We start from the raw sequence: 24115 nt of genomic DNA, 5'->3' as shown, positions 1-24115 counted from the left end.
ACTGTATGCCTGGCCTGTTCTATGCATTTTGTGAGCACGAACTCACTTAATCCTTATAACAATCGCATGCAGTAGGCACTGTTTTGTCCTTTTTTCAGTGAAGGAAACTGCGTCCAGAGATGTCATGTAATTTGTCCAAGGTCACACAGCTGGTAGTGGCAGAACTCAGATTGACCCCAGCTGTCTGTCCTCAGAGACTGCTCTGCTCTGCAGAGAAGCAGGCACTTATGGACCTGAGGTTGCTCCTGGTACCTGCCTGAGATGTTTCCTCCAGGGCAGAGGGAGGGGACATGGTAATATGACCTATGGTTGCCACCAACCACCGGCTACCTGTAATTCCACACTGAGCAGAGCTGAGTTCTAAATTAACTCTCAGAGGAATCCTTCCATTACACACACACACACACACACACACACGCACGCACACGCACGCACGCACACACGCACGCACACACACACACACGCACGCGCGCACACACACGGGTGGGCAAAGTAGGCTTACAGTTGTTTGTATGAAAAATAGTACGATAATTAATAAATAATAGTACAAGAATAAACTGTCTTTTGCATATTCACAACTATAAACATACTTTTGCCCATCCCTCTGTGTGTGCGTGTGTGTGCGCGCACGTGTGTGTACTATTTATATTTGTATCTGAACTTTCATTGAAAGAGTGTCCAATCCCAGTACTGCTGCCATGCTAGGAGTCAGATGGGTACCTTTCCTCCTCCCAGTTACCCCAAGCCCTCTTCCTGGAGTGCATCTAGAAACTTAGACTCTCCGAGGGAAGTGGGCATTCAGGAGAATTAAAATATTTCACCTGATTCTAATTCCCAGGATGCATTTCTGAAAGCCCTATTCCTCCTCAACGGGAGAGGTAACAGCACTTTGTGGTAGCTATCAGCTTCTGAGTGCCCCAGATTAACCTTCCATCTGACTCTCCTCTTCTTTCATCTGGTCCTCCTTCCCGGCCCGAGACGTTAAGCTCAGCTCACTGGGCCACCCCTTCTGCTTCAGCACATCTCTGCCAAGCAGGGCCCCGTTTCAATTTCAATCTGCCTGGAGCATTCCTTAGCAGAGGGGTCCTTGGGCTTTTAATTAAGTTGGGAGTAAGTGGTGTATGTGTGCACGTGTGTGTGTGTGTGCGCACATTTGTGTGTGTGTTCCTTCTTGGTGGTATTCTAGAATTGTCTCTTCAGAGCCCAGCCTTGGCACTGCATGGGGTGAATCATGTGTCTTTGTCTGGTGGACTTTGGTTTCGTAGTCATTGGTCCAAAAGGCAGAAGTCATGTGGCCATGGTCAGTGCCCCCCTGAGTCCTTCCTCAGGCCCTCTCCACCCCTCCAGGGAGCACCAGGTACTGACCTGAACCCAGAGCTCCTTGGGCTGACTTGGGATTTCTAGCTCTGGCGGCTACTGCACAAGAGCTTCCAACCCTGTGAGATCCCCAGCTGCAGGCCAAAGAAATGCCAGCTATTGACATTCTACCATACAGTCTACTGTGTGTGGGGTCACTTGATCAAGGGCAGGGTAGACCCCACCCCAAGGAGAAAAAGGAGAGTGATACTAAGGACTTGCACCCCAAACATGACTGACTTACCTAACCCAAAACCACTTTCTTGTGTTAATATTCCAACTGTGCGTTTTCCTTTGCTCTTGGAACATCACAGAGAAGGAGGAAATGGCACCTGGGAGGTGTGCTGCCGAACGTTCGTGCCTGAGGCAGGTCGGGAAGAGCTAACTGTGCAGGCACCTCCTCAACCAAGGGCAATGGTCAGTCCAGGCTGTGCTGGGGATTCAATTACTGTGCCCAAAAGCCCATGGTCTCAACCTTTTTATTTGCATTCTTTGGGTCTTATCATTTAGGATTATGTAAAAATGACAGCTGCTTATAATTATTTGGAGGTTTGAGCTGCAATAATTAAAAGCAGCTGCCTTTATCTTACTGCTACCAGACTTAACCCCGTGAGGTTGGGTCTACTGAACTTCAAAGAAGGAAGCAAGAAATAAAAGAAAACTCCACACATTACTAACAAATTTCTAGTGATTCATTTAAATGTATAACCAGTTATTCCAACAGCCTTCAAACCTTTAATTATCTTTTAAATATATATAATTTGGGACTGCTAATTAGATAGCAATTTAATGCTCTCATGGGGATTCAGATGCACTGTCTTTCTAAAATGTAAACTCTGGGAGAAATACTCATTGGCATTCAAATGATTGAATTCTTCAGTTATTCAAATGAGTGTGGGCATTTACCCTGTTGGAACCATTCAAATATTCTGCTGTCAACCCCAACTGTAGGTTTCACAGGGCTCCTCCAAGAACAAAGGGTAAGGCTGGGTACTCTCAGTCCAAGTCCAACCCGCTGGAGAGAAACAGGTCAAGGCAGGAAAGCCTGACCTCACTCTACAGCTCCATGGAGTCTCCTCTTAGATGGCTCTGTTTTCCTGTTTAAGGAGGAACACACTTCCCTGGAGTGTAGAGTTAAGAAAGCTTTAATGCTCCCTTCCTGGTAGTTCTCCATGCTGGTCAGCCTGCTATTATCTGGGCAGTTAACATTTTAATTAATAACTCTCTCCCCCAACAGGTTGCTGTAGATGGAGGAGGAGAGGGTTTTACTCTGCCTTGAGCTTCCATTTCCTGTGTATTCCCACCCCACTGAGATGGTCCTTTAAATTATATAAAGAGGTGCATCACATGCAGAAAAGCAATTGATCAAATAGATGACACTGAGCAATGACAGAAGCCAGCTCTCCCATCTCAGTCCCCTCACATGGCTAGGGTTTGCATTCCTGAGCCCCTGAGCCGGGCTAGTAGCTAGCAGCTGAGCCTCATTTCCCCCATCAGGGGAAGGAGGTGCAGACAAATCTATAGGAATTTTTAAGAGATCATTATTCAACACATTGCATGTAATTACATTTTGATGAGCTTTTTATTGCTAATTTATCATCCAAGATGAGGCCCTCTAGATATGAAATTAATCTAGTGAAACAAAGGTCAGAGTGTGTCCAGTGGAAAGAAAAGCTCTGTCCTCATCAAACTCATTTGCCAAAGAATAAAGCACGAGAGAATCCTATCTCTAAACACATTTCCTTAAAGTGCCTTCTTGGTTATGAACGGCAGAAAGCCATCACTCCTTGGTACGTCTAAGTACAAATGTGGATTCTCCAAGCAGGCTGGTATAAGGTGAAAAGCATGCAGGGGCCTGGAATGCAATGGAATGTGTGCCCTGTTAATGCAAAGGTATGTGTGGGAGCCCAGAGAACCGGGCTCGAGGCTCTAGTCTAAAATAAATCCATTTTTGCAGAGAAACATCAATCCATTGATGTCTTGAATTCTCTCTGAAGCAGGCCCTAAAACCAGGATTCAAGAGCAAGGTTTCAGTTGAGATGGGCTCCCAGGAAATGCCTACAGGGACATGGAAAGGTGACTCAGAGACAGAGAGGGGCAGGTGGCCAACACAGATGCATCACCTAGCATCTTAGCACTGTGGGTTCTGGGAACTGAGTCCCCTGGGGGTTCTGTGGCCAGTGTGGAGCAGGCAGCTGGAGATGGCCCACCTTTGTGGTGTGGGTGCTCACCAGTCTTTGGTGGAGGGATGCTAATCTTGGCCTGCTGCATGCTGGAGAAAAGTGGACTACCGAAACCAGAGACCACTGGCACCCGGGGACCGGCAGCTGCAAGCCAGGCTGGCATGTGTGGAAATGGTGAAGGCTGATGGCAGAGAGGTAGGCATCAGTAGCAACTGCTCTGCTAGGCATGCTCCCAAAGAGAAATTTATCAATAAAACCTCAAGCCATTCATTCTACCTTATCCTTCGAAGCCTGTTCTTATTCGACCAACCAATTCCAGAGAGAAACATCCGCACGCCTTGGGGGCTTTGAGTACACAGTGCCCTCTGCCTGAGAGGCTGTGGTCTCGGCACAGCAAATTCTTTCTTCCCTGAGGACTGCAGGGCTAAGCTTAAAATGTCATCCTGGGCCCTGGCTGGTTGGCTCAGTGGTAGAGTATCGGCCTGGCGTATGGATGTCCCTGATGTGATTCCCCGGTCGGGCACACAGGAGAAGCGCCCATCTGCTTCTCCACCCCTCCCCTTCCCCTTCTCTCTCTCTCCCTCTTCCTCCCATGCAGTCATGGCTCAGTTGGTTCCAGTGCATCAGGCCCGGGCACTGAGGGTGGCTCCATGGCCTCACCTCAGGTGCTAAAATAGTTCGGCCCCAGATGGTCAGAGCACCACCTGGTAGAGGGCTTGCCGAGTACATACTGGTTGGGGCACATGCAGGAGTCTGTCTCTGCCTCCCTGCCTCTCTCTTAAAAAAAAAAAAAAAGTCAACCCAAAGAAGGGTTCTCCCTGACCCCCAAGCAAGGGAGGTGCCACTCCCTACCTTTTATTTCCTCAGATCCTTGTTTTCTTCGGAGAGTTTATCCAAACTGTGTACAACTTTTTGTTTGCTTACTTATCAGCTTTCTTTTTTAACACATATCTTCTCCGTGAGATTGCAAATATCAAATCAAGGGGGGATTACATCGTCTTTTATCACTAGATTCCCAACATCTAATAGAATGCCTAGCAGGAGAGGTATCATTAAAAATGTGCAGATGAGGGGAGGACCGGTGGGAGGAGGGAGAGGAGAGGGTCGTAAGCAACACGCCAGTTCTTAATCACTGGAGCAAAAGGGGAATTCACTAGAAGTGTAAACAAATAAAGGAACTGATATAAGGTCTTTTCCTCTTGCTTTTCCCTTCTTCTCTCCCTCCAGCCCTTCCTCCCTCCTTTCTTTCCTGTCCTCCTTCCTCCCTCATTTCCTCTCTGGCTTCCCTTTCTTTTTCATTCTTCCTCTTTCCTCCCATTCTTCCTACGTTCCTTTCTTTCTTCTCTCCTACTCTCTGGACAGAGTAAAGACTTAGGAAAAACAATCCTTCCACTACTCATACCTTTGTATCAGTCAGGGCCCCGCAGAAAGCACACGGCATAGTTGAGCTGGCTAATTAAGTTTAATAAAGGAGCTATTGTAACAGAATGCATAGAATACAGAACACTACAAAAAATGGGGCAGTACCCTGAAGCTAGAAGTACTGGAGACCTTTTCTTCCATCTGTATGAAGGGACAAAGGAAGGAGCTGTCCCGGGAGCCCACAGAGAGGAAGCCACCAAGCAAGGGAGGCTCTGTGGATTTAGACTGTGTGCAGCCATCCCAGAGGACAGGGGTCTGAGTCGACACTGGCCCCCAGCTCTTTTTTCTCCATTTCTTGTGGGTGTTTGCAGGAGCAAACCCCACCCACAGCCCAGAGCAAAGGAGTCACCGCTGTGTTCCACAGGGTTGGGTCAGGTCAGTGCAGGGCAGACAGCAGAGGGCAAGGGGAAAATTGTCTGCAGAAGCCACGGGAGGTTCTCCAGCCTGGCTTTCATTTTGCAGAACTTCATACTTTCTCCAGAATTAAGGAAAGCTCTTTCAATTGCCTAGGTTTAATCTTACAAAAAACAACAGTGCCCATCCTCATTTTTCCCCCTGATGATTGACCCCAATTTACTTTCTATCTGACACAGTCTTTGGGTCAGGTACCAGTTAACATCTCTGAGATCAGTGCTAACAGGCAGGATGCTGTCAGCACACACAAGGGTGCTCAGCACAGAGCCTGGCCCCTAGCACCCCAGGAACAGCTGCGTTGTCACCACTAGTCTCCTGTTTGCTAAACCCCCTCTGTTTCCTGAGTGTCTACGCACACAGCTGGCCACAGAACTCAGGGCCACAGGACAGAGTGTAGCTCCCACTCAACAAAATTCCTGGCAAACCCCCCCCACACACACACACACACTAAATTGCTTAATCCCCAAACTCAGAAAGTGTAAGTGTTCCCAGCTCAGGGCTGCAATGCTTCCACACAAGTGTCCAGACTCGGGCAGTTCACACAGTGCCCTCAGCAATGTCATCAAGAGGAAAGCATGCAAGGCTCTGTTTTCTCTTTTGCCAAATGATGTATTTCAAAAAAGAACAGGCTTGCTACGTGGGGGTCACACAGTCTTGTTTATTTTTTCTCAGAGAACACACTCCTCTGAGCAGATACATTTACTAAGCATCCGTTAATTCTGTCTTTTAAACTAAATGGGATGGATTCAGACCAGGCCTAAGCTGGAGTCCCTGGGTTCCAATCAGAGACGGGTGCTTGCAGGGCTGGCAGCCTCAGCACAGGGCGCAAGGCGGTGCCCGGGCGCCACCTACTGGGCAGCCTCCTTCAGTTCAGCAGCCTGAGTGAAGGGCCAGGAGGCTCTGAAAGAATGCCAGCATTTGAGAGCTAGAGACAGGTTTGTAAATTATGCTAGTCTGGAAACCTGGACACACCTGGACAGCCGGGGGCCAGCAGAATGCATGGCTCTGAGACCAGAGACAGAAGTCATGTCTGGTCTGATGGGAAGACAGCCGTCCTGGGGAGTGTGGGGACCCTGCTGAATGGAAAGACATGTCCCGCAGATGGACTGTGGATGCGGTTGGTGTGCACGCCACCTCTTCTGGGAAGCCTTCCCGTATTATAGGGCACCCTTCCTTGAGCTAAGTAGACACATCTCCTGTAAGCCCATAGATCTTTTGACCCCTCTGGCTGCTGAGGAACTCTTGATTTGTGCAGTGAGCTTCTTGTGGGCAGAGACATCTTTCTACCTGGTTCTATGTCTCCATCTGCTATCACAGTGCTTGACTCCAGGAACATCTGATGAATACTCGCAAGAACAGCAGGGTAGAGGGAGAGGCCAAAAGAAAGGAGGTACTGACCAATCCACCTGCTTCAATTTCTGCACCTGACATAGCAAGGAAGGACTCGGTCGTTGTTTCAGGAGTGATCGTGTGGCACCTGCACTTCTCATTTATTGTAGGAAATTGGGACCCAGACATTCAGCCATCAGCATCCTTCAAACCTCATCAATATCACTGAACAAATATACACTGACAACCTCTTCTATGCAGGAGCAAACTCCCAGGAATTCACAAGAGACATCAGGGGACAGGTTGAACACATAGACCTTTCCCAAGAGTGGTATGTGAACCAAGGAAGTTACAGTAGTGGATGCGATGGGGAGTGACAGAGGAGGAGAAGTGTTGTTCCTTCGGTCAGGGAGCAGGGAGGGATACCTCTCTTCAGGGCAACCTCTGAGAAGAGACACGGAAGATGTAAACAAGCCACCATGGGTGTCTGGGACAAGATTCTAGCAGAGGGAAGAGCAGGCACCAGGGTTCTGAGGAAGAAAGTTTCTGGGGAATGGAAAGGGCCAGCATGTGGCTGGAGCACAGGAGAGTATGGGGCAGCCACACAAGCCTGGAAGGTCAGGTTATGGAGATGGATCTAGGGGAGAACTGGGGTCATGCCCAGGAGTTTGGGTTTTCCTCTAAATGCCAAGGGGAGCACAGCATTTGACTGCTGTCTGGGAAAGCCCCTCTGAATGCTGAGTGAATAGTGCTGGAGGGGGGATCAGGTGCCCAGAGAAGAGCTGTAAGGGGGCTGAAGTCATCCAGGAGAGACAGTACAGTGGCCCAAACCAACGAGGAGGGACAGAGAGAGGTGGGTGGGCTTAGGGCATGTTTGGAATCCAGATATAGTTGAATATGAGGGTGGAAGACTTGGGGAAAGGGTCCATAAAAAGCTATTGGTGGAGGCTACTGAATGCAAAAGAACACTTGTATTTGCATTGAGTAGTTGTGGATAGGAAGAAGAAATTAAGGAGGAATTATACAAAAAAAAAGGAAGAAAAAAAGAAAGAGAGAAAGAAAGAAAGAAAGAGAAAAAAAAAAGAAAGAAAAAGAGAGAGGGAAAGAGAAAGTAAGAAAAACATTCAGTGTGAGATGAAAGAAAGCCCTGACATAACATAATTTACATAATAATATAAATATCGCATTTAACTTTATATCAAATTTTTTGAAATTACACAGAATTTCCTCACATGGCCCACTGCTTGAGGCAATGCAGTGGATTTCAACAAGGATTTTAATAGCGCACCTACCTTTTAAGCTCCTATTTAAACTGATGTTTGATATGCAATATCTACTTAGCATTCAATATATACATACATGTATCCACAGGAATGTCCACTTAATTCCATATGAGAGGACTATGATGTGAGAGTATTTATATCTAGGTCCATGTGTTGATTGTGTAGTCAATGACCTACAAGCGTCCATCTATAACCCATGTGAATAGAAAAAGACACAGCCTGGGTGTTCATAAGGACAAAGAAGCATAATCAATGTTTAGAGTGGGGCAGGGACAGTCAAGGAGTGACCCAAGGAAATGGCTGGTGACATAAGACAGAGCTCAGGCTGTGGAGAGCCAGTGGCTGAATTCCAGAAGGAGTGGAAGGTTCTGGTATTCCAGAAGGTTAGGAAGATGACACAGTTATCTGCAGAATATGAGTGTGTTAGAGAGCTAACCTGAGTTTTACAGAGCAGCAGAAGTGGTCTGTGTGTCTGAATATTCCGACTCAGACAGCCTCACAGCCCAGGTTCACTCGACGTGGCTAACGCTCACTTCCCACCGTGGGCTAGCGGCGCAGCCTGGTTGAGGAAGTAGACATGGTTGAGGACTGCGCCCATGACTGCTGAAACAGCCAGAGAAGCTCGGCAAGCCAGAGAGCCCACCTGCCCTGGCCACTGCCTTGATGTCCTACATGCTGGACGACTTTCCACTTTCACTTCCCGAGAGGCCACCATGGACAAGGCAATGAGGCCGCCAACTGTTTGCACAGACTCCCAAGATGAAACAGTGATGGGCAGCGGTGGTGGTGCTGCAGTTCGTTCTGACTCACTTCTAGAAAAGAGGAGCTCCTATAATCAAGCCATTTTATTTAGGAGGGCTCAAAATATCTGGTCACTCTCCAGACCTATATGGCTCTTGAGCACCTGAAATGTGGCTGGTCAAAACTGAAATGTGCTGTGGGTGTAAAATACACACCAACCTTCACAGATTAGTATGTATATGAAAAAAAGAATGTCAAGTACCTCATTAATAATGTTCATAGTGATTGTATATTGAAACAATGTGATTTTGAATTTAATCTTTGGTGAAATAAAATATATTCTTAAACTTAACCTCACCTGTTTTTTTTTTTTCTTTACTTTTAGAAATGGCTCCTAGAAAACATTAAATCACACAGGCTGCTCAACTCATGGCTCCCATTATCTGCTTACTGGACAGCACCAGTCTCGGCAGATTTTAACCACAGTCGCCTGGTGATGGCCCTGTTACTCATCCGTGAGGCTGCAGAGACTAGGCCTCTGAGTCCTACACCCTCCAACTACTCTGCCTCCCGTCCCCTGAACAACCAACCAGCACAGCAGTGAATGTAGCACATCAAGACTAATCTGGGTTAGGGCTCCAGGTTCAGCACTTTCTAGCCATCTTATCATCTTATCACTTCCGACAGGTAACATGGGGCATCTGCCTTTCTCACAGAGAACCCCAGCTCCTCAGCCTGGCTCTCACAGTTGTCTGCAATCTGATTCCAGATGCCTTCTAGACCCATCTTCTGCTCAGGCCTGACTTCACACATGCCCCTCCTATGAGTCTCTGGGCCTTTTCACCATTCCTACATCCTAGCCTTACTATTAAATGAGTTAGTGATTAAACGCCTTAACATAGTAAAACACTTCATACAGTTCCTGTGACATAAAGAGAAACTAATGAAAAGAAGAAACTACTAAGATGAACAAAATAAATGTAAAAAACTGCATTTCCCCTACGAGCATCTATATAGTTCTCTATGCTCTCTATGCATGAAATCTTATCCATCCTATAGGATTTTTAGTTCTCTGAGGCAGGGTGCACTTCTGTAACCAGGCCGACCAGCTTGCCTGGGCCGGGAGCATAGTGGATAGACATTCAGCAAATGCTGAAGGAATGAATGGTTTCCCTCTATTATCCCTACCTCCCATGTCTTTCACCACCACACCCAAATGCTTGGCGAATGTTCCTCCAGAACACAGACCTGCCAGCATCCTTCCCCGTCTCCTGGGTTCACTTGCAGACATAGAACAAACATCTTTTGGCAGATGTCAACGTGGCTTCCTAGAAACCAGTATTGGGTTTTGCCTGCCCCAGGCTCCTCTGTGGAGTCCTATCTGTCCTGTGGCTGCTGGAAGGGGGCCTGCTTTGTTTTCTCTTGGTGATTGGACCAGGTCCACATTCCAGGCCTACACTCAGGAAATCAACTCAGGTATGTTTTTCTTCTAAAGGAGGAAGATGGAGGGAAGATGGAGCACCAACATCTCAACAACAACAACAAATCAGACCATGCTAAAGGTGACACATCTCCCTCGATGCCCCACTGGGCAGAAGAAAAAGAGACATGCTCCACATTTTAAGAAAAATTTATAAAGCTCTCAAAGACATGGGAAGAAAAAAAAGTGCAAAACAAATCAACCTAGACAGTAACTAGAAGTAATTGTACTCTGAAATATTTTTAACCTGAATGTTAAAGTGGTAGAGACCAGGAAAAAAACCTTCCAGATGTTTAATAGGTACTCAAAAACAATTCCTTGAGTTCTATCCATTCCCCACCCAGAGAAGAGGTAAGGGCCACCACCCACAAGACGGACCTCAGCCCACCTGACATTTGCTACATCCGCCCCTGGTCCAACACAGGACACAGCACACAGGGCACCAGGTAAACATCTCTGGAATCAATGTCAGTCAGACTGCCAGAGTGACAAGCTGGTGACAAGGACAGACGGGTTGAGAAACAGGTGGAGAAAGATAAAGGGTAGCCCAGTGATCAACAGAAAAGTATTATTTGAGCAGTTTTGCCATTTAAACCAAAGCACGTTGACTGAATAGGGCCCCTACATCTGAGCTGTTTTTGGAGATACTTCATGATTCACGCCCAAATAATACAAGATTAAAGAAAACACTTGATAAAATCAAGCCAAACATTAAGCTCAGGGGAAAGATTTTATTGGACAAATTAGAAAAATATTGGTATTGTGCTCAGAGAAAGCCACTTCTTTCCCTGGCTGCAGGGGCAGAAACCACCTCCGTGGAAGATGGACAGGGAGTAGAAGTTGTTTTAAGTGAGTCCGCCCTGTCCTCTCATTCTGGCCAGAAACCCACACTGACACCCAATGTGCCGACCTGGTAACCTTGGCCAGAACTGAGGGGAATGTGCGTGTCTTATAAGGAGGGTCAGGTTTGAACGAGGAGTTCTTGCCTGAACCTTCCGCTAGCCCTGGGAGCTGCTGGCAGCTGGCTGTACCCAGCCATGCATGAGAGTTCTGACCAGGGTGGGTCATGTCTGGTGCAGACCCTGGATTCCTAGGGGAGGCTCACAGGGCACATTATCTGAAGGACCCAAAGTGAGTGAACGTGAAAGCAGTGGTTTTGAAGGATGCTTTCATTCATTCGTTCCCAGTCCCTACTGTGTGCTGAGTGGACTGGTGATGGGACAGAAGGCAGTGGAAGCTTCCAGAGTTTGTTGTTTAGGTGAAACAAAAACCTGAGATGAACCAATAGCTGTCACATACCAATGCCAGGAGAATTCCATCCATGTAGATAAAATCTTAAGGACTGTCTCTACTTACCACAGTTTCTAGTATTATCCTCACTGCTACTTTAAAAACACACAAACCACAACAACTTTGGTTTCCTCATATGATAGAGCTCAAACAGAAACTGATGGTACAGTTGTCTGTTTTCTAGACCAGTGGTTTTGAAAACCACTGTTCTAGACCAGAATTGGCCAAGAAAACTGACCAAGTGTGTGTATATGCCTATGTGCGAGAGGCACACAGAAAGAAAAGGCACACAGAAAGAAAGAGATAGACACAGACAGGCTTAGTCGAGGTTCCACAGACTAAGTTGATGGCAGACTAGAATTAGGATTGAATACAGAGTGCATGAGTCCAGAGATTGTATCTGTTCTGGGGCAGGGGTTGGGATGCATCTGTGTATACAATCCTCATCAGTGTCAACTATAATAGTTTGAATGAACCGAATAATCAAAGAGTGTTCTTTAGATCCTCCTCAAGCATCTTCCACCACCATGTCCTCCCAAACTTTAGAGCAACTGAGCTCAGGCACATAGAGCCAACATAACACAGAGTGCCAGGTTAACTACCACTGACCCCATGGTGTCCTGGGGGCTACTTTTCTACACAAAGCTTTTTGCTGGCATTATCTCATTTACTCTGATAATCAACCTGAGATCTATACACTATGGTTATGGCAAGGTTAGAAGAGAAACTGATGCTTAGAGAGGCTATGTGACTTGCCCAAAGTCCCACAGCTGGGATGCGGCTGGACTAGGAGTCCAGGGAAAAATCTCTGTGTGGCTGCAGTTGAGTTTCTTCCATTTCACTGCTATCCTTTTCCCAGGAGGAAAGTGGAAAAGTCAAAGTAGAGTCAACATCTACTTACTGATCACATTCAGATAGGTTAGTTCACATAATCCTCAGGGACTGGCACCGCTCCAAACCTCTCCTGAAGATCTCATGGCCTCAGGAATAGCGACAGATAAATGGCCTGGTCATTATTTAGGCTCTTATCACAGATCAAGTGCAGTATGGTTCATCTGGTTTAGATTTTCACAGGTGAGATACGGGACATTTGTTGGGCCACCCCAGTTATGGGAACTTGACCCTGGTTACCACATTTGGTGAAACAGTTCAGTATAATGTTTCCACAGTGAGAAGAATGGGAATGATTTGTATTCGCACTGTTAGGATGTGACTGGTGCTGCCTGGTTGGCCTGCTTTTCTAAGACCCTTTCGGCTGCCCTCTCAGTGGCCATGGCTCTGAAATATGCATCAGATGGACTCCTTGCAAACAGACCTTTGGCTGCATGACTAGAAGATGTGAACGGCCAGAAGACATTGAGAGCTGACTGTGCAGAAGGGGCTGCACACTGCCACTGCGGCAGAGAGCGGGGAAGGGCCTCGCTGACTGTGCAGAAGGGGCTGCACACTGCCACTGCGGCAGAGAGCGGGGAAGGGCCTCGCTGACTGTGCAGAAGGGGCTGCACACTGCCACTGCGGCAGAGAGCGGGGAAGGGCCTCGCTGACTGTGCAGAAGGGGCTGCACACTGCCACTGCGGCAGAGAGCGGGGAAAGGCCTCGCTGACTGTGCAGAAGGGGCTGCACACTGCCACTGCGGCAGAGAGCGGGGAAGGGCCTCGCTGACTGTGCAGAAGGGGCTGCACACTGCCACTGCGGCAGAGAGCGGGGAAGGACCTCGGCGACCTCTGACATCTGGGTCCATTTCATTCCCTCCTCAAAAGCTGATAAATAGGAAGTTCATTCACTCACTGGCAGAAGATCCAGGTTTGATTGTTTCATTTACTTTGTTCCACTCCAATTTGGAATAAATAAGCACTAGGAGCCCAGACTGAGCCTTACCAATCCCAAAACCCATACTGCTCCCAACAGAAAACTGCAAATGGGCAGTTTGAAATGTGCAAAGTGCTGAGCTTTTAGACCTAAATTTGTTTTTAGACTTAAATAGCCTTAAAATTTTAGTATCTTTTTCAATCAGACTTTTCAATAGTTCTAAGTTATATTTGGAACTAGCTAACCAGTTAACTCAATCTTTTTTTCTGATAAAACGATTGTGGAAATCAAATATTACCATAATTCCCATTTCAGAGTGTGCATATGGGATCCACATGATGTGGCCATGACTCCATTAATACCAGGGCGATTAGAGCAAAGTTGGATGATGATGGAGCTCAAACATGAACTTTTTCTAAACAATGAGTCAAGTGAGAATCAAACTGGTCCCCACGATGCTTCGCCAATAAACATTTGCATAGCAGGCACTGCCGCTATTTTCTCAGTTTGATGAAAGAAAAGACTAAGTCTGAAGCAGATGGGCCCTTGTGAACATGCGCGCGTGTGTGTATGTGTGGACTGCTGTAGAAAACAATCTACACTTTTTCTGACTTTCCAAAGCAGAATTCACTATTTTCCTCTTCATACCTCTAATCTTCTTTAAAATGAGCTACACACCCACACACTGAAAAGGATGCCTTTTTTTTCCAACACATTGCAACTAGTCCAGAGATAGCAAAAAACACAGTCCACTCACTACCCACAGCCCACCAGCGTCCACAGGAGGTACCGCCAGCAGAGCAGGGCCTCCCATCCCACCAGTCTGGCTGCCCTTCAGACTCCTCCTCAACACAGTGCTCCAGGCAGCCTCTCCCAGCAGTGGGGGCGGGCTGCACTACAACCAGCTGTCCTAACCCCAGTCACTCGGAGAAAGAGAAAACACTGCTGAAAGAAAATGGTTTACATGTCAGGTCACCAAACAATGCTACTGAATATGGCATAGGCAGGAAATAGAGAAAAATCTCTCCTGTTTAATTAAACAAAAATGGTATTGTCAACTCCCTTCAACACAGGAGACATGGGCTTAGTCCGTGTAATTTGGGGGCAAATCCTATGGTTATGAATTTCCAAGGATCCTGGGACTAATTTATTTTATCAAATGTGACTGGCAACAAGTCAGTCTCGGGTTGGAGTGTGAGACCACTTGTTAAATAAAGGTACCTATTATGATGTGTTTCAAGCTGTCTAGAGCTAAAAATATATTCACATATTGACAGCTGTGAAATAAAAAATAGATGCATATAGATACATAGATTTATATATAAAAGTATAATAATAAATGCATTTATCCAACTTTATTTATTTATTAACTATTAAAACTACCTTTAGGAAACAATATTATAAATTGAGCCTTTAATGTGAAAATTGCCACAAAGTGTCACTGCCATAGAACTAAAGAAAATCTTCTAAAATCATAAAGGGAGAAACACAGAAGTAAGTACTGCTCTTACCAGTGGTCTGAGTTCTGGATGCGTCAGGATATATCCATTATTTGTGATTGCAAATGCATAACCGTGAATCCCTAACTGTGAGAGGAAGCGAGAAAGAAACCTTCATTAGCTTGCTCCCCAGTGAATTCAAAGAGCATAAAGCAGCCCGATATTTAGTAATTTACAGCTTAAACTTGGCATTCATAACCCTTATCAGCACAATATTTCATTAAAATGAATGCAAGGCACTGATCCTTGACATTTGGTGGAAATGAAGACCTGTCACAGGATAAGCTCAGCAAATAGCACAGTTTAAAATGTCACATCCCCATGTTGGCATCAAAGGCTTTACTTTGATTTATTTAAAACAAAAACAATTACTCCTTTTTTAAGTGGCTAATGTTTCTGGAAAGACCCTGTGTCCAAGTGAGCAGAATTTTATTAACCTGAGTGTCTTTTCTCTATCTATGATAAGGAAAGAGGTGACCTCATTCTGATTCACATCTAGGCTTCCTGCAATTCCACACCCATCGGGACCATCTCAAGCACACACTCTCCTAGGCAGTCATTTTTTATAATTCTTCAAGGATAAAAGCATACCCCCCCCATAAGCCTATATAGGAGCCTGCCAACCCCTTTTATATCCTTTTGTCTTTAGACTGTGAGGTTGCCAAGGTTTTCCATGCATACTTCCATCGACACAAGCCTGGGTGATTTTCTATGCAGAGCCTCACTTAATTTATGTTTTCTGACTAAATGGGACTATGGGAAATAGTTTGAGAGCAATGAAATGTTTTATTAGCTTTAAAAAGTATGTAATCAAATTTAACACTGCACTTATTTAAATAATAATCCTGGCTTTTTGACAATATTTCTATTACACAGTTGACTGCACCCATTGGCTACAATAAATTTACCTACAAATCATTCATGTATTAAAATGGCCTCTGGCATAAAAACCCGTACTGATCTCTCTCTGAAGAAAGAAAATGTAACCCACTTTTGCCAGAGCAGTGAAAGGGGAGAAAAAAACCCTCTATTTTTTTTTCTGACAAGTTATTTCATAGCTCTGAGCTTTTACTGTTACTTTTCTTTAAAATTCTTTGCTGATCACATTCTCCAATATGATACAATTAGATAATCCAGACAACAGAGTTTACAAACCAAGAGTGACCCTGTCTGCTTCTTAGCTGAACGTCAAGGTAATGGGAAATTAACTTCAGAGAATTTAACACTGGCAATTAAAAGTTTCCTTTGCTTTAACATAAAGCCAATATGCATGTGGTTGTCAAGGGCAACAGAGATTTTCTCCTGGAGTTACCTTGCATAGCAAGTTTTAATAAGATTCTACTTGACTCTAATGATAAAAGTATATTGCATTATGCTGCAAAAGATAAACCAGAGATTTCCTATCCTTTGAGATGTATATAGTCTCTTTCATCTTGTCTTTTGGAAAAATGTCAGGCACCATCAACACTGCATTAATTACCATTATTATGTCCCAGTTTAATACGGACTGGAGGGGTCAGAAAGGACTTAAAGAGTTTGACTTCTTCTATTAAAGACAAAGTGATATTTCATTGGAAATCCGAGCTCAAATTTAGACCAAACAAATGATATTTTATAGTCAGCTAATTTAATATATTCAATGCCTTCTAATGTATGTTACTTCAGTTCATGGTCTGCTTGTGGTAAGTAAAACTCAAAAGAAGGTAGACCTCCTGGAGTTAGTAGAGGGTGTGCTCTATGCCCTCTACTTCACCTGTACTGCACCACTCAAAATGATTGTTCATGAGATTATGTTATCAAGGTATCATCAGTCAAGGGCTTTGATGTTTTAATGTCTGTCTCCCTACAAGTTCCATGATGGCTAAGGTCATCCATATCATGTGGTGCAAAATATGTGGAGGGGTGGTTGGGATGGAAGGAAGAGGTTGGGATGGAAGAAAGAGTCAAAGGAGGAAGCAGGGAAACAATAAAACAAATTGAAATGAGCACAGATACTACAAAGGTACCCTAAACTCTGCTCTCTCCCCGGGAATGCAGAGGCTGATCTGACCGCCCCACCCAATGTCCTATACTTACTGTTTAACAGCCCCCCTCTGCTTCCTTGTTGCCCATTTATGCCTTAGCTGCCTAGCATCTGCCCCTGCCCACCAAGATGCCACCAGAACTCCTTTCCCCACAATTGCCAGTAGCCTAATAAACCAAACCTTATAAGAAGCTCTCTCTTGAATCTTCCTGGTTTATCAGTCGACTGCCCTCTCCCTTTAGACTGTATTCCCTTCACTGCCAGGCCCCACACTCTCGGGTTTTCCCTTTGTCACTGGACCCTCACCCTCTACCCACCACTCAATCACTCATTTCCCCTAATTTCTATCCCAGTGCCCCAGTCTGCTTTAGCTCTCTCTCCCCAATGAGCTTCACAACCACCTGGATGCTGTCATCTCCAGATCTATGCTCTAGCCATGACCTCTCCTCTCAGTGGTATCCAACTGCATGTTGGTCACTTCTACCTGGATGTCCTCAGGCACCTCATGGGTATCACACCCAGTACCTCACAGTGACTGTCCCTGAGCTGCTCTCCTTCCCTTCACTCTCCCGCAGTGGCACCATCATCCATCCCACAGCCACACTAGAAACTAGAGCAGCTTTAGGCTCGTTTCTCTTTCATCCTCAACTTCTTGATCCAAGTAATCGCTACTTTTTCAGAAATGACTCAGATTCACTCTGTTCTCCCACCCTACTATCCATGTTGCTTTAATGTAATAGATTTCCACAATGGTCCTAACTGCTTCTTGTGTCTCAAAGCTTGGCCCAACCAAGTCATCCTCAAGACTGATCAAAGTCAAAGGTAACTCTGGCCCTGTTGCTCCCCTGTGTAAAACTAACTAAAGACCTTTTTCGCATGTTAGATGGAATCCATGGGCCTGTCCATCAGGTCCCCTGGGGTCTGGTCCCTCCCATGTACCCAGCCCTGCCTCCTTCTGTGTATTGCCTCTCAGGGCATGTGGCAGTGACAATGACCCCCCACCTCTGCACTTTTCTCTCTCTCCCAGACCTTTCTTTGCACAGTGCTAGCTGCTCAGAGCATCACTTCTCCCCCTATCCCCTAGCCGATTCTTCCCTGCTTAAAGCTCAGCCTCAGGATAATCACCTAGTCAAAGTATCTCCTGACCTTCCCTGCTGTTCCCCCCTTTCTGTACCATGTTTCCATAAAACCCTGAGACTGTCTTTACTACTACCTTCACCCTTGTGCATAAAACTACACCTACTTTTCTGCCTCCCAACCCTGGCTGGTTCTCTTTCTTACCTCTGCTCTGTTCTAGATAAGACAGTATCTCCCCATCAGAAGGGGCTCTGTGTGGGGAAGGAACCCTCTTACTCATCTGGGGCTTCTACAGCTCCTACCAGTGTATCTGTCACATGGCCGGCGTTCCAGTTAAGGGTCTGTGTGTATTCAAGACTTTCTTCACTTTTTACCCGAATATTATCTAGCTCATCTTTGAAGGCTAAACTACAGTTAATATTAACAATGACCCGAAAAGGAGAAGCGGACTGGTGGAGGCAGGCGCGTGCTTAGTCCTTCTCCAGGCTGCACCTGAGAGAGTCTTCCCGACGTTCAGAAACTACCTGGTTCACACCCTCCCCAGGAGAACAGTCTGAGAAAATGCATCCGAATGTTTGGTTGGCTGGTTGGTGACATATGGACATAATGTATTGTGGATGTAAGAAGAGAAATTCTGAACAGATCTCAAAATACATTCTGGGTGAATCTCTCAGAAAACCAAAAGTTTATAATATGACAATGTCCACCATTTGTTTTTGGCCCCACATCAATATACTGATGAAATCTATAATTTTTATTTCATCTGAAAGAGAACCAGTCTTCCTGTCCATCCTAATGTGCAGTCCTGTGGATTAATAGAGAACAGACCGACCACAGGCATTCCAGAGCGTGGGGCTGCCAAGGGGGCCCTCATCCTGAAACACGCTCTCCTGGGGAGCTGGGAGCCTCGTGGTCCAGCAGCCAAGAAGGGGGAGCTTCCCTTCCAAGGGCAGGGGCTTTGGGCTAATGAAGTGGACCCAATTATAAAATGGCTTGTTACCTTAACAGAGGCTGTGGTGTCTGGAAATTACTGTTGGGGTGTCTGGAATTCTTAATAAAAATTACAGGAAGTCTGATTGCTTGTGGGAAAAATCTATGAAGCTAAAGGAAAAGAAAGAATTATATCTTCTGGGAAAACCCCAAGAGCCAAGCGCTGACTCATCTTTACAAGGTGTTAATCAGGACAAAAAGGTGTGATCCGCACTCTGCTCCCTGGATGAGAGAGGCCTGCCCCTCCATGGCTGCCCCTGGCTGATGTGCACACTGTTCCCAGGCGTTTGGTGGGAACCAGAGTGCGGGGGCGGAGCCGACTCAGGTCCAAGTGTGGCATACCTGTGTTTCTGGTCCCCAGACTAACCCTTGGGAAAGCATAAAACAGAACGGCCTCTCTCTGACACTGCTGGTTAATTGTCTGTAGCTGACCTTCTCTGGACTCTTGTCACATTTTGTGTCATTCATCTTTTACTAGATTAATTATGTCAAGAAAGTTATTTCAAGTCTCCTTAACTAAAAATGGGGCTAGTTTGTACCCACTCCATGGGAGCATGACAGGATTCAGTGGGGAGAGTGCATATGATGCGTTTTTACCACACCACACAGTAAAGTGTTCAATAGTGTTTCGCTGTTTTATTTTATTTTAACTACTATTGTTAGTATATATTTTAACTATTATTTAAACCAGTGGTAGTCAACCTGGTCCCTACTGCCCACTAGTGGGCGTTCCAGCTTTCATGGTGGGCAGTAGTGGAGCAACCAAAGTACAAATAAAAAGATAGATTTAACTATAGTAAGTTGTTTTATAAAGATTTATTCTGCCAAACTTAGCAAAAATCCAACATAAAGTACTTGGTAAGTAATTATTATTATATGCTTTAACTTGCTGTAACTTTACTTTATAAATTTTATAAAGTAAAGTTACTTCCCTATTTTATAAATCACCATTACTGTGGAACCAGTGGGCGGTTAGAAAATTTTACTACTATCAGAGATACAAAGTGGGTGGTAGATATAAAAAGGTTGACTACCCCTAATTTAAACTATGATTTTTATTATTGTTATTTATTGTTTTTAATGGCTTTAGGGTGAGAAATACTGGCTGAAATCATGGCTTGCTAGCTATAAAACTTGGTGAGATATTTAAACTCTCTGTGCCTCAGTTTTTTTAGCTGTAAAAGGGGGGTAAGAACAGTGTCTACCTACCATTCAGTGAGCTAATGTGCTGAAGAGCTTAGCACTTTCCCTGGTAGAGGAAGCTTTGAGAAACAGACTCACAGGGTGATCATCATCCGTTTCATATTATGTGCATATTTTCTTGATTTATTGAGCTTATATCAAGAATGGTTCCTACATCTTCTCATACAAAATATGCAGCTAAAGAATTGTTTGGAAATGTTCTTTCCAGGTGGGATGCCCTTCCTTAAACAGTGAGCCAGCACTCCTGGGCATCTGGGTCTGGGGAATCAATTTAATAAAGTCCTTTCTCTTTCAGGAGCTCAAATCCCTCCCTCATCTGCGTGCTTTCAGTCTCTGGGGAGCTGCACAATTCCCAGCAGTTGTTTATGTGGACTTGAGTCAAGCAGATGGCCTAACCCAACGGTAGGAGCCTTGGTGGAGGATGAGGCTGATTGTCAGGGCATCCAGGTGGCGGTAGGAAGAAGGCCTTTATCATCTCAATAAACCCAAGCAGGAGGGTTCTTTGGCTAAGGAGGCCACTTTGTATGAGCCTGGACACCAGATTTTAGCTTAGAGTTCATCTCCTCTTTGTCACACAGGCGGCTTTCTCATCTGATCATCTACATGGTGTCAGCATATGGGACAGACAGACCCTGTTCTTTCAAAGCAGCTGCCTTTTCAAGGTGTGCAGCAGGTACTAAGGACCCAAAGGGAAGTGTTGAGGAGAGCCAAACCCCCTGGGGACACAAAAGCTGGGACTGACAGGCGGGGGACGCAGAATGGGCGCATGGATGGTGGTGACGGCACAGACCCCCAGAGTGAGGGAGCTCCAGGACGCAGGGGTGCGCACCACTCCAGCGTGAACAAACGCTCGTGGCCCCCCCCCCCCCCCACTTCTCTGCCCTCTATCATGTCCCCATGGAGTGTTTTGCTTTTTTGGGGAAACAGAATGTAGAACAAGATCATTTTTGGTGGCAGATGGGCCTGGTATTAAGCTTACTAGCCAGCACAACTTAGTGAGAATCAGCCCTTTTCAAACTCCTTCCACCCTTCCAATTATATCACAAAGAAAGTCTCCACTGAGTACCGTTTTAACTCTTGCCTTTAATGCCATCTTAAAAAAAGAGAGAGAATAGACCTCAAATTCAGGACCTTGGATGACCAAGGAATCATTTAATATTATTATTTTGTTTTTATGATTATTTTTACAATTATCCTAATGGCAAAACAACAGTGGTTCTTCTTTTAAGATGGTGCTATGGTGTTTTCTATTAAAATGAGGTTCAGTGAAGAAAGCTATGAGTTGACTTACAAGTGGAGTGTTAAGTAAATAATGGTACAGATGGTACATGAGCACGGCAACAAACTGTGAGGTGGTAAACGCTCAGACCTCTCTCAGCGTGTGGGGAAGGAGTTACAGGGACCTGGCTCAAGTCACAGCACCACTTCCTGGTTAGGTGGTCCTGTGCTCTGTGAGCCTATGGCCTGCGAACCTGAGTTTCCTGCTGCATGGAATGGACATGCAGTACAGCTCTTACCCGAGGAGGACCCACTGACGTGACGTGGGGAATGCACCTGGTATAGCACCGAGTTCTCGCCCAGCGTTATCTGCTAATATTGCATCACGAGCCACCCTGTCCCATGCCAAAAAGTGGGGCTTTGTTACAGCCATTTACAGCACCACTCATTTTGCACATGACCCTCTGAGGCGTGACCTGACCATCTGGCTGCAGCCATCCATTCAGCTGCCTTCACTGGGCAAGAGTTTGCTGTGATGCTCAGCAACTGACTGATTCATCCTCTTGCTCTTACTCCAACCCTCTGCCAAAGGTGGGCCTGTGCTCGTCATCAAGCATGAGAATCCTGCCTAGCTCGCATGACCTTGTATCATAAGCCTTTCCCCATACCTTTCAAAAATCTTAGAAAACCCCATCTCTAAAGGTGGCAGAGGACACCAGGGTTTGGTATCCAAATTATTTTCTTAGGTGTTCTAGGTTAGCAAAGGTTCGGTGGACGTGAAGCCCTCAGGTGCCTGAATCTGGGATGGGAAAGGTTTCAGCATCTGTATGCTGGCAGCACCCCCTATGGATGAGGGCTGTGGGTCCCAGGAGGCTGCGTGTCACAGCTGTCCCCTTGACCAGTGTGTTACCATGGTTCCCAATTAATAACAGTCAATGCTTCACACAAATCTAGGAGCAGGTTCTACTCTAAGCACTACTGGACAGGAGAGGATTTGAGAGACCTTTCCACACCCACCTGCTGAGCAGTGGAGGCAGGCCTCTGTGTGCCTGCCTCTAGAGCTTCAGGTACCAGCCCCTCGTGCCAAGGGCTGGGAAGGCCCATGGTCCTGTCCCAACTGTGGTGAACCTGGCTTAGCATGGAAGGGGGCAGTAAGGGCCACTGCCAGCCAGCCAACTACCCAATGTGCCTGGCTAAAAACGTCTGCTGACCTCCAAATGGGGGCAAAGGGAGTCCTTGTCAATCTATGAGTGGGCCCGCAATGAAGATGGGTAAGCCAGTCTGCTTGGTGTTGGGGGAAGAAAGGACAAGTATGGTTGGAACTCACGTGCAGCCAGGGGAACCATGTCAGCTCAGGGAACATTTCTTAGGACTGGGAGTGGGGGTTACGGTCTGCCCCACCCCCCACTCCCATGCGCACGCACACACACACTAAAACAGCGCTGGGCCTTTAGGATGGCTGTGATAGGACCTGAGGACCTGTCCTCTTCCCACCTTCTGATCTGCTTTTCTATGGAGCCCCCACTAGGCAACAGGTGAGAATCTCTCTGTGAGGCTCAAGCCCATCCTTTTAAAAGGTGAACCCAGCCATGTCACCTGCCAGCTAACCTGTGTATCAGAAAAATAGAAAGATCACATCTCAACTTATATTCCACTGGTGATTGCTCAGGCTGGAGTTAGAGATAATTAAGAAAAATAGTGAGGCAATTTAAATTTTAAAAGACCAGTAACTGTGCAGGTGGCCCGAGGACAAGGCAATGTGTGAGGACGGCAGGCAGCGCAAGGCTGTGGTTCGGAGAGGGGAGTGTGGAGTCCGGCTGTGGTAGCCAGGCGCTGGGTGCGCCCTCTGCTCTGAGTCCAGGACAGCGCTTGTTTAACCATGGCAGCCAAAGAACGTAAATACCAAGTCACATGATCCCCATGGACCTCAAAATGGCTACTGCCACACAGCACCTTCATAGCAACTTGTCATCCCTCTGCAACCAGCTGAGGGGGCAGGCAGTTTGTCAGCTTCAGGTGGGTTCTCGTGTTGTGTGCACCTGCCTCAGACAGGGCAGACGCCAACCCATAGACCACTGGGAAGTCATGTGGAAGTCAGGATGCTTGTTTTCACGGAAACTGGAATACGTCTGGCTAAGGGTGACAATGGAGCTCCTGAAAGCCCCTCTGTCCCCAAAGGTAGAACTAAATAAGTCAAAGGAGTAGATGGGAGAACAGAGAGCTGGGAACAGAAAGCAGGGAAGAGAGTGCTGGGAAGAGAATGTAGGGAACAGAATGCAGGGAACAGAGTGCTGGGAAGAGAATGTAGGGAACAGAATGCAGGGAACAGAGTGCTGGGAAGAGAGTGCAGGGAACAGAGTGCTGGGAGGAGAGTGCAGGGAACAGAGTGCTGGGAAGAGAGTGCAGGGAACAGAGAGCAGGGAACAGAGAGCAGGGAACAGAGTGCTGGGAAGAGAGTGCAGGGAACAGAGTGCTGGGAAGAGAGTACAGGGAACAGAGTGCTGGGAAGAGAGTGCAGGGAACAGAGTGCAGGGAAGAGAGTGCAGAGAACAGAGTGCAGGGAACAGAGTGCTAGGATCAGAGCACAGGGAACAGAGCACAGGGAGAATAACATGGCCAAGTAAAGGGAAAATCACGACCCCTCTCTCCCTGACACAGGGTGGTCTCACATACAGGGCTGGGTTCAAGCATTTCCACATCCCTTTCTGAGTCCTTTTCATCTGGTGCTCCTTCTTCATAGGCCCCATATTTTTCAATGGCCCCATCTTGTTCTGAACTCTCAAAGCAGAGGTCTAACA

At 46.3% G+C, this 24115-nt stretch overlaps 1 protein-coding gene across 1 annotated transcript in view; it reads right to left on the bottom strand.

Moving 5' to 3' along the window:
• CACNA2D3 (calcium voltage-gated channel auxiliary subunit alpha2delta 3) overlaps positions 1–24115 on the bottom strand; it is a 1003844-nt gene that overhangs the window by 215295 nt on the left and 764434 nt on the right. Inside the window, exon 17 of the mRNA XM_066244394.1 lies at positions 14819–14893. Coding sequence (XP_066100491.1) covers positions 14819–14893 — 75 coding nt within the window. The remainder of the gene's footprint in view (positions 1–14818; positions 14894–24115) is intronic.

This window comes from Saccopteryx bilineata, chromosome 10 (genome assembly GCF_036850765.1).
Source record: "Saccopteryx bilineata isolate mSacBil1 chromosome 10, mSacBil1_pri_phased_curated, whole genome shotgun sequence".
In the NCBI taxonomy this organism is placed as follows: Eukaryota; Metazoa; Chordata; class Mammalia; order Chiroptera; family Emballonuridae; genus Saccopteryx; species Saccopteryx bilineata.
The sequence above is the reverse complement of the archived record's forward strand: the minus strand, read 5'-3'. Positions and strand labels throughout refer to the sequence as shown.